The sequence below is a fragment of the Rhinatrema bivittatum genome, chromosome 16 (assembly GCF_901001135.1).
Source record: "Rhinatrema bivittatum chromosome 16, aRhiBiv1.1, whole genome shotgun sequence".
Lineage (NCBI taxonomy): Eukaryota > Metazoa > Chordata > Amphibia > Gymnophiona > Rhinatrematidae > Rhinatrema > Rhinatrema bivittatum.
The window spans coordinates 19620734-19631630 of NC_042630.1; the positions used below are offsets into that span (position 1 = coordinate 19620734).

At 46.1% G+C, this 10897-nt stretch overlaps 1 protein-coding gene across 1 annotated transcript; it reads left to right on the forward strand.

Moving 5' to 3' along the window:
- Positions 1-1917: 1917 nt before the first annotated feature.
- Positions 1918-10719, forward strand: TMEM256 (transmembrane protein 256). The gene is made up of 4 exons (XM_029579429.1): positions 1918-2154; positions 3419-3456; positions 8729-8809; positions 9197-10719. The coding sequence occupies exons 1-4, from the start codon at positions 2001-2003 to the stop codon at positions 9338-9340; spliced, it is 417 nt and encodes a 138-aa protein (XP_029435289.1). The 5' UTR covers positions 1918-2000; the 3' UTR covers positions 9341-10719.
- Positions 10720-10897: the final 178 nt, after the last annotated feature.

Consider the following 10897-nt stretch of genomic DNA (forward strand, 5'->3'; position numbering starts at 1 on the left):
GCGGACTGTGATAAACTGCAGGAGGACTTTGTGAGGCTGGAAGACTGGGCATTCAAATGGCAGATGAAATTTAATGTTGACAAGTGCAAGGTGTTGCATATAGGGAAAAATAACCCATGCTATAGTTACACAATGTTAGGTTCCATATTAGGCGCTACCACCCAAGAAAGAGATCTAGGCATCATAGTGGATAATATATTGAAATTGTTGGCTCAGTGTGCTGTGGCAGTCAAAAAAGCAAACAGAATTTTAGGAACTATTAGGAAGGGAATGGTGAATAAAACAGAAAATGTCATAATGCCTCTGTATCGCTCCATGGTGAGACTGCACCTTGAATACTGTGTACAATTCTGGTCACAGCATCTCAAAAAAGATATAGTTGCATTGGAGAAGGTACAGAGAAAGGCGACCAAAATGATAAAGGGGATGGAACAGCTCCCTTATGAGGAAAGATTAAAGAGGTTAGGGCCAGGGGAGGATTCCCGATGACGACCGGCCTGGGAATTCGCCGCCCAGGCCAGCCCCGGAGATACCATGTGGTCTGCCGAGCGCGGCTCTGTCACAGCCGCGCTCGGCAGACCACGTGACTAGAGCGACCAGCCCACCGGGGGATCAGAGATCCCCCGATAGGCCAATCCGCCCCAGTTAGGGCTGTTCAACTTGGAGAAGAGATGACTGAGGGGGGGATATGATAGAGGAGTACAAAATCATGAGAGGTCTAGAACCGGTAAATGTCCGTCTAGCAGCTTCTCACATAGCCGGGGTCGACAACGTTCAGGCGGATTTTCTCAGTCGCCAGCATCTAGATCTAGATCCCGGAAAGTGGGATCGTCGAGAACAGAGACCAGAGGAAGCCCTGAAACCCCTCTATCTCTGATTCAGGTAAAACTTTCTCTCTTTTTCGTTAGAATTTTAAATTTCTCCTTTCAAAAAGCTCAAAGCAATCCCTATAGGGAGATGCACATCCACTTTCTGCTGGAGATGGAGAATACTGGCAGGCTTGGGTCATTGTAGAGTTATATATACTGTGAGGTCAGCTTGCTCCATCTCCCTGTGCTAGCAGGGGAGCATAAACCCACTGGTCCTAAGTCCATCTGTCTACACAGTAGGAAACAAGAAACAGATCTCCTTTATGAGATATGCTGGGTACTTGTGACTTTGTCTGACCCCAGCGTGGCCGATCTTATGTTTTTTCAAAATAAAAAATGCATCCCCTACAAATGCTAGAGCTGTGGCTGTACCACCAGTGCACCCTGCCGCTCAGTTTAAAACTGGCAGCCTCACAAGTTACCAGCTTCTAAGCAGACGCTTTTCAACTCCTACTGGCAGCCAGGACAAAAAAACGTAGTTGGCATTTCCTCCTATATTGTGAAAATTCAACCATAGAAAAGACGCACGTTTCCCAAAGAGAGAGAGAAAAGCGGACTGATCTTGATCAGCGCCAAAACCTGGGAATCATTCTTCTCTTCCCTTTTATTTCCTTGACATTATTATTTTAACCACTTTATACATGGGCGAACTAGCAGACCAATAAAGGAGAGAGATCTCCCCCCGCCTTCACCAGCTAAAACAGAGAAGCTCTTCCCATTGGCCAGCGTGACTCCTCCTCCTCTTCGCTCCTTGACCTGCTCTTTCCTTCCCCACCCTCGATTGACGTGAGCAAGGAGCCAATCGAAAGACTAAATCGAATGTACGTGAACACTCGCTGGGGCAGTCGCTTCCTCGGCCATTACCCTCTCTCACAGCCCTTCCCTTATTGGTAGGAAAGACTCAACCGCCCTTTCCCTTTAGGTAGGGGAAAGGGCGAGGTGGGCGGGCAAAAGGGGTTGATTCAAGCGTAATAATCGAACGGGAGGAGGCCTTACCCGATTGGTCGGCGCTAGCAGGAAGCTGTTAGATCATATGGAAATAGCACAGTCAATGAATATGAATGAGAGGGGCGTGGCGAGAAACTATATGAACAACTTGAGTTAAATGTAAAAGGGGCGGGGTTGTCAAGTATGAGAAGGAGGAAGATGGGCGGAAGTATGGCCAGTTTGTGGGCGGACTTAAAAGGTAGAGCCATGGGAGGCGCGCGCACTAGGCGGTTTTTCCTGCGCCTCGGGGCCGTTTCGGGGGCATTGGCTGTCGCTGCGGGAGCGTACGGGGCGCACGGTAAGTCCTTTCTCAACCTGGGTGTAGAGGAAAGGTAAAGAGGGAGAGAGTGGCGCTCTCCCGGTGCACAACGGGACATGTAGTCTTCACAGGCCTTCGATTCAATTTCTCCCCTCCCTACGACAGCAGGACTACAACTCCCGTCGGTGCACATCGAGTAAAGCTAGCGGCGGCTAAACATAATCTTGCACAAACGGGTCTGGTTTATGGGCGATCTACTGTGAACATGCCCGAGATGTAGCTGTATGCAGTGCAGGTAGTGCCTGCAAATATATCGTATGCATACTCATTGCGGATATTCGGAAAGCCAGACTGGTTTGTGGCACACCAGGAACGAAGTTGCCAACCCCTGGCTTAGAGCACTATAGAGGAGAGGGGAAAGGAAAGAGGCGGGTCGCATTAATCCTATGGTCCTAGGTTTGTGGCATAGCCCGTTCTCGCTTGAGACTGCTGAGAAAGGAGTTCTAGGCCAACTAGAATCGCCTCCACTCCCAGAATATTCAGCCCTCCTCTAACACCCCCCAATCCGGCTTGCATTTAGGGCTGGTACAAAGTGCTGTAGGCAGCCTTCAATTCACACCTTTCTCCTCCCTGGCTTATATATTAAGCTTAATCTGCCGGCGGCCCTAGGTCTTGCTTCCTCCATCTCTCCTCTGCTGCTAGCAGGATGGATTCTGCTGTCTGCCCTACTCCTCCACTAATAGTAGGATGGAGTTTGTCAGTGGCCAGGAACTACAATGGAATTTTGTTTCCCCCCTCCTCCATATTATCTATTAATGTTTTCAATCTTGGTTCCTCTGTAAGGCAATTCTGCTGTTATGTTTTCATTGTAAACCGATATGTGTCTAACGAATGTCGGTATAATAAAAACCTTAAATAAACAAATATGGCACGCTAGATGACCACCTAGTTTACTTAATGAAAGCACCAGCCTTAGCTGAGCTGCACCAGTCCTATCTCTTTCCCACAGTGTATGCTAGGATTTGAGGTTCCTGCTTTTCTTAGCAACCCTAGACCTATGAGCCAATAGATTCACAATGTGTAAACCTAGGCCCAACTTATACTGAAGACTTGAAGGCTGTCAGCAGCCCCAGCCAAGAAATCTGCCATAGGAAATGTTTTAAGATTCCCATTGCTTAGCAGTTTTCATCTTTTCCAGGTTTTACTTTGAGCTTAAATAGGACATCTGTGGTGGTTTTTTTTGTTTGTTTTTTGTTGTTTTTTTTTAATATATGCATCAGTGTGTTTTGTTAATCTCCCACAGGACTGCAGCTGAGTGACCGGGATAAGTACCTGAAAAAGGTAGGGTGACAATTTGCTGCCCCAGATGCTCTCATACATACACAATTGTGACCATACATAAACCTACTGACACTCTCACAGACATCCATTGCACAATTTTGCATGGACATCCACATACAGTCGTGTAGATGCTCATACACAGTCATAGATATGCCACATGCATGTTATTTATAAGCATTTGAAATTCCACCTTTTCCTAAATTAGTCTCAAGACAGCTTACAATCAAAATTTATAGAAAAAGTTAGTTGCATCACAGATTACAATGAAATCTAGCATATTAAATATGGAGGCAGAACACATACAGGTATGGTTAGAGACATGAAGTGGATTGCAGTAGTCTTCTAAGTTGTAGCAGTGTGTATAGCAGATAATAAAGGGACTGCTTTGCAAATTGGGCAGTAAGAATAAAGAGACTGGTACAAGAATACAAATGCATCTATGGTAAGGCAAGCACAGAGTGCCAAGGTAGTAAGAATCCAATAAGTAGGACTGGACAACTGCTGGCCGAAGTTGTGTGTACATAATCAAAAAGTTCTGGTAGTCAGAGGGTAAGAGGAAACATTTCTACTGTGGAATGACCATAAAGCATAAATAGAAACCAGTGGCGTAGTCATGGGTGAGCCTGGGAGGGAGGGGTGAATGGGAGCCTGTCAGGGTGTAGGGTAGAGATGTGAATAGGTTTCCTGGGGGAGGTGTGAATAGGAGCCTGCCTCGGAGGGGTGTATGTTTGTGTAGGAGAGACAAGAGTGGAGAAGCTGTGTATGTGGGAGTGAGACCCTATGTGTGTGTATGAGAGAGCATAAGAATGGGAGCCTCTGTGTGGGAGTGGCAGCCTGCTTGTGAAAGTGAGACCCTGTGGGTGAGAGCCTATGTGTTTGTGTGGGAATGTGAACCTGTGGGTCAGACAGAATGTAAGAATGAGAGCTTATGTGAGGGAGAATGAAAGCCTGTGTTTGAAAGACAGCATGTGAGAGTGAGAGCCTGGGGGTAGGAACCTGCATGAGAGTCTGCATATGAGAGTAGGAGCTTGAGTGTGGACGTAGGAGCCTGTGTATGTGAGAGAGCATTCATGAGTTGGGAGCCTGTGTGAGAGCTTGTGTGTATGAAAGATGAAGGAAAGATAAGAGAGAGAAGAAATAGAATAAAATACCCTGAAACAAGAATTAGGAAAATACAAAGGGAACAGACTGGGACCAACCAATTAGAAAAATAAGATCAGACAAAAGTTTAAAAAAAAAAAGTTTTGCTTGTCAGCAATTGGGATATATACAGCAATGTCCCAAAATGTGTATAGCATAGGTGGAAATAAATACACCACTTGAAACACAATTTTCAGTGCATATAGAGAGAAACCATCATACTAGGCTTCATCAGTAGCTAAGGAAAGTCTTGTTTTATCAGGTTTTGGGTTTTTTTTTAGAAGCTTTTTGAAGGTGTAAATAAACATATAAAGATGAGCCAGAGAGATTTTCAGAAGGCATTTGACACAGTCCCCCGTGAGACACTTCAGGAAATCACAAAGCCATGGGATAGGAGGCGATGTTCTGTTGTGGATTGGTAACTGCTTCAAAGGCTGGAAACAGAGAGTAGGACTAAATGGTCAGTTTTCCAAATGGAAGAAAGGTGGTTAGTGTAGTACAACAAGGATTGGGACCTGTGCCATTTAGCATATTGGTAAATGATCTGAAAAAAAAGCAACGAAAAGTGAGATCAAATTTGCAGATGACACAATTATTCAAAGGTTTAAAGAAAACCCAGAGTATTATGAGGAGCTGCAGAGGGACCTTGAGACTAGGAGACTGGACAACTGAATGGCAGATGAAAGTCAATGTGGAAACGTGCAAAGTGATTCAGGTAGTGCACCTGAGGTTAACATTATTATTCCTTTTGTTGGGTTCTGTATTGGGAGTCACAGTTCTGGAAAAGGATATGTTTGAAATCCTCTGCTCCGTGCATGGTGGCAGTCAAAAAAGGAAATAAGAATGATCAAAAAAACGCAGAATAACATGGAAAATATATTGCCTCTGTATCGATCCATGATGCATCCAAACCTGAGTACTTCGTGCAGTTCTGGTCGTCTCTTCTCAGACATAGTGGAACTAGAAAAGGTGCAGAGCGGTGACATATGACAAAAGGGGTGGAAGTAACGTCTCCCAAGTGGCTGCGTAACGAGAGAGCTCCCATCAGATGTAATACAAAAATAATGTTTCATAGTGACTCAAGCACTCAAATATCAGTAGGCACATAAATTGCGGGTGAGTGGATTGAGACGATGGGTAGCTGCCATAAAATGTCAGAAGCTAAAAATGTGTGATTCGATCAGCATGCGAGGGAAATGCACAAGCAGATCTCAGGCCTCGGAAGCTGATAGGGTGGCGGGCGGAAAGGACGAATCCAGAAGAGCAAGCCCTCACCCATGTAGAACTAAAGAGCTCGTTTTGTGATCTCCATCACGATATCTATTGCGTAAGAGAAATACAGGAGGGTATACCTGAACTATAAAATTTCAGAAGGCGTTTGACAAAGTTCCTCATGAGAGGCTTCTAGGAAAAGTAAAAAAGTCATGGGATAGGTGGCGATGTCCTTTCGTGGATTGCAAACTGGCTAAAAGACAGGAAACAGAGAGTAGGATTAAATGGACAATTTTCTCAGTGGAAGGGAGTGGGCAGTGGACTGCCTCAGGGATCTGTACTGGGACCCTTACTTTTCAATATATTTATAAATGATCTGGAAAGAAATACGATGAGTGAGATAATCAAATTTGCAGATGACACAAAATTGTTCAGAGTAGTTAAATCACAAGCAGATTATGATAAATTGCAGGAAGACCTTGTGAGACTGGAAAATTGGGCATCCAAATGGCAAATGAAATTTAATGTGGATAAGTGCAAGGTGATGCATATAGGGAAAAATAACCCATGCTATAATTACACAATGTTGGGTTCCATATTAGGAGCTACAACCCAAGAAAGAGATCTAGGCGTCATAGTGGATAACACATTGAAATTATTGGTTCAGTGTGCTGCGGCAGTCAAAAAAGCAAACAGAATGTTGGGAATTATTAGGAAGGGAATGGTGAATAAAACAGAAAATGTCATAATGCCTCTGTATCGCTCCATGGTGAGACCGCACCTTGAATACTGTGTACAATTCTGGTCGTCGCATCTCAAAAAAGATATAGTTGCGATGGAGAAGATACAGAGAAGGGCAACCAAAATAAGGGGAATGGAACAGCTCCCCTATGAGGAAAGACTAAAGAGGTTAGGGCTGTTCAGCTTGGAGAAGAGACGGCTGAGGGGGGATATGATAGAGGTGTTTAAAATCATGAGGTATAAAACGGATAGATGTGAATCGGTTATTTAATCTTTCGGATAATAGACTAGGGGGCACTCCATGAAGTTAGCATGGGGCACATTTAAAACTAATCTGAGAGAGTTCTTTTTTACTCAACGCACAATAAAGCTCTGGAATTTGTTGCCAGAGGATGTGGTTCGTGCAGTTAGTAAAGCTGTGTTTAAAAAAGGATTGGATAAGTTCTTGGAGGAGAAGTCCATTACCTTCTATTAATTAAATTGACTTAGAAAATAGCCACTGCCATTAGCAATGGTTACATGGAATAGACTTAGTTTTTGGGTACTTGCCAGGTTCTTATGGCCTGGATTGGCCACTGTTGGAAACAGGATGCTGGGCTTGATGGACCCTTGGTCTGACCCAGTATGGCATGTTATGTGTTTTGTGGGGTAAACTCGTTATGTGAGCATCTTTGGTTAAAAAATGGAGGATTTGAGGAAGATTATTGCTGAGTTGGAAAGGAAGCACAAGCCAGGGGGATCACCAGGAATTCTTAACCAATTATAGAGAACAAAGGCACAACTGAAGTCTTTGACTTTAGATGGTCAATCACCAGATGTTGCAGGTCAAACATACCTCTTGAACATGAGAACAAGGCTTCTTGATTATTAGCAATTAAACTGAAAAGACAAGTAACTTGTTCACAACTTCAAAGGAAAAAAGGGAAGGGCAAATAAATGATCCTATCAAGATAGTGCAGAGATTCAAGGAGTTCTACATTGTCCTTTTATTGGAGGGATGAAACTATCAGGGAGGGGGACATGAAGGTTAAACATCAGATCAGCAGGAAGCGTTAAAGAAATTTCTGAATATGAGATTTGGGGCAGCTTTGGAAAAGAGGGGGCTGAGATCGGGCATGATAGAAGTTTATAAAACATGAGTGGGGTGGAACGGGTAAATGAAGGACAGGCTTTTTAGGGGTTTTTCCCCTTTCAAGTGATACTAAAATAAGGGGATGCTCCAAGGTCTTGGGAAGTGCAGTGGGATCAGTTGCCAGAGGACTTGATTGAGGCGATTAGCTTGGCCAGGTTTAAAAGAGGTTTGGAGAAGCGGCCAGGCAGACTAAAGCAATCGAATGCTATCCCTGGGACCGAATAACAGGAGAGTTAGGTCTGCCAGATACTCACGCCCTGGACTGGCCACTGTCCAGAGGCAGGAGACGGGCCTGGATAGACCTTGCTCTGACCCAGCTCTGGCAATCCTTATCTGCTCCCTGAAGCCCTGCTTAGTTTAACTGTATCTACCCTTGGGGATTATGGAGGCTAAATGTAGTAATCCTGTGGGGAATGCCGTATCATTATGTCTAAACTCTTTAAGGGGTTTTATTTTTTGCCCAGGTACGCTGGGCTTTCAGATGTGTTTTTGGAGTTGTTGATGCTGGGTAATTAGCAGCAGTCTTGATTGTACTCACCGTCTGCATGTCTCTCTCGACCCCTGTCCCTTTAAGCAGTGGAGGGGAGGTGGGACTTGGTTTTCAGTTAATAGGGGTTTGGATTGCTTTTCCCCCTCCTATTTGGTGCTCTGTTCCTGGAACACCTGGAATCCAAACCCTCATCGTCTAGACTAGAGCGAGCCCTGGTGCAAGTGTCTATTGCACACCTGGATTCCTGCTCTTCTCCCCCTTCAATTACCAGTCTCTTTCCCTCTCTTAAACACCACCCTTCAAAGCTGGATGAGGGGAGAGCTGCACTCTGCTTGACTCTTCATCCGTTGCTGGCCCCAGCTTTCCCTTCAGTTATTTTTCTGCCCTCAGAGTGCTTGGCACCCTCCTGCTTACAGCCTTGGTTGAAAGCTTCTCAGAACTTGGCATGGGCTTCCAGTGTACTTTTAATGAAGGGGGGAGAGAGAATACACTGAACACCGTGTACCCTCACCTCCTGTGAATTCCTCCTAACCTTGTGTCTGCCTTCCTCCTCCTAGCTGTACAAGACTGCAAACGAATATCACTTCCTGCACAGCCTGGCCCTGCTAGCAGTGCCCCACTGCCGTAAGCCAATGCTGGTAGGTAGATCGTGGGTGGTCTGTGCTCACCTCAACAGCGAGCGAAACCCAGCCATGTGGCCTTGGGAGGGCTTGAGAGCTGAGGCAGCTTTCTCTGCCCCTGCTGGGAGCGACCATTTTGCACATGTCTGCATGATGCCAACCCTTTGTGGGGGAAAATAAGGGTTTGGGGTGGTCATCACAAGCTGGATGCCTCCAGCTGCAGTAGCTGTGGGAGCCCTTTTTGGTGAAAGGTTTCAGAATAAAGGGTGGTAGTGTGAGGCTGAGGGAGATGGGGTAGATACTGAAGTGGGTTTTGCAGGGCAAGGAGTGTGAATGTCTGGAATGCCATTTGCAGGGGTGGTTGACTTTTTTTGCCACTTGAACTTTTCCTGCTTCTCCCACCAGGTCGGCTCGTTGCTGACATCGGGCATGGTGATGTTCTGCGGCTCCTTCTACTATTATGCGCTCACTGGAGAACCGCTGCCTGCCAAGATCGCGCCGACGGGCGGCTGCTTGATGATCCTGGGTTGGGCATCCATGGCGCTGTGACGTCTCCGGGAAGGCAGGAGAACCGGATGCTGGGGCCACCTCGCTGAAACACCAGCCGAACACAACCGCTGCCTGTCTGCTCTCTTCGCTTTGTTCCCGGTCTTCCATCGCCTGAACCAAATAATGCATCTGGGTGTTGGATTGTACAGGAGCATGATGATGCCAGTTGGGTGGGAGGGGGACAGAGAGGAGAGAGGCTTAATTAAAGGATACTGCTCCCCACTAGGGATAGGAACAGCTGTGGTGATTCCCCCTCCTAAATCCATTGTGTGTGTGTGGCTAATCAGGATCTAATTGAAGTGGAGCACCTGAAGATGCCAAGCCATCTTATCAACTCTCTTCCTTTTTCTCATAAAGTTGAGAAGATGTCCTGTCATCTCCTGGTGCTCACCTTAGATGTAGTGCCTGCCTTTTCAGTCTTGAAGTAGCAGTAGCCCTGGTTTTTTTTATGAGATGGGATGTAAGATCTGTCAGAAAGGGGTTGCCAGTGGTGTAGGCCCCTCTGTGACTTCTACTTGGTAATTAAATGTGCACCGTGTGCCTCTTACCTACCCCCTTTACCTCTGCAGGAGTATGGGCTAAAAACTGGACCTGCTCAAACTGCTGGGCCGTGAGAGTCTTAAATCAGGCCCTGACCAGAGCTCCACTCCCCTTCTCCCTGTTTAAAGGCCATGAGTTAGCAGGGCTGCTCTATCCCCTGTTTGTCCTAGTACAGCCCTGACTAACAACTTCTGCTGTGTGCAGGCGTGGGCCATAGCTTATTGAGGAGTGTGTGGACAGAGCAAGGCTTGGATTCTCCTCTCTGCTAAGGGGTGGTGGCTCTGCCTCTTCTTCCGTCTGTCAGCGTACCTGCACGAGGGAAGGTTGGGGGTCTTGGCTCCTGTGGCAGGGTTTTTGTCGCCTTCCTTGGCAGCAGCTACCTGATCTGTGCTGCAGTGGGAGTCTGGCACTGCCTTGTGACCTTCTGCCTGTCCTGTGCTATCGGAGCTGGTAGAGCTGGACCAGTGACACTACAGGTGAGGCCTCTGGTGCTGTTTGTGCTTCATGTGGCTCTCTGGGCCTGCTTCCAGAGTACTCTCTCTACAGCCCTCGCTGCTGCCTTCATACATTACATGCATTAATATGGCATTTGCGTGAGAGGAGAGGGCTTCTGCTAATAGGTACACTTGTATCTTTCCTCCCTCCACCTCAATTCATAATAATGGAAGTTGGCAAGTAGGATGAGTGTGAAAAACTTAAACCACACGATCTCCTTGGGTAACTGATGACAACCAAAGAGGGGGCATTGCTAAGGATTTTATTGTAAGCACCAGCTGAATTGCATTTAAAAAAAAAAGGTTTTTGATTTCCTATGGCAGACTCCTCACCGTAGGAGCCTATCGATTCAATCAATTTATAAATGTAATCGTTGAATCTTACATAATGTGTCTCTGTGTGATCTGTCTGGCACTGGGGTTCTTGCAGCCAAAAAGGCGGATGCATCCCTGGTTTTGCCCTAATGCATTCAGGGAGTTGTAGTTTAGATTTTCTTAAGGTAAACCATGGGGATGATCAGAA

What these genes read in the sequence shown, in the direction of transcription:
- TMEM256 (XM_029579429.1), top strand. Translation starts at nt 2,001, where the DNA reads ATGAGAAGGAGGAAGATGGGCGGAAGTATGGCCAGTTTGTGGGCGGAC. An exon ending in GGGATAAGTACCTGAAAAAG is followed by an intron (nt 3,457 to 8,728) that starts GTAGGGTGACAA and finishes TCCTCCTCCTAG; the next exon opens with CTGTACAAGACTGCAAACGA. An exon ending in ACTGCCGTAAGCCAATGCTG is followed by an intron (nt 8,810 to 9,196) that starts GTAGGTAGATCG and finishes TTCTCCCACCAG; the next exon opens with GTCGGCTCGTTGCTGACATC.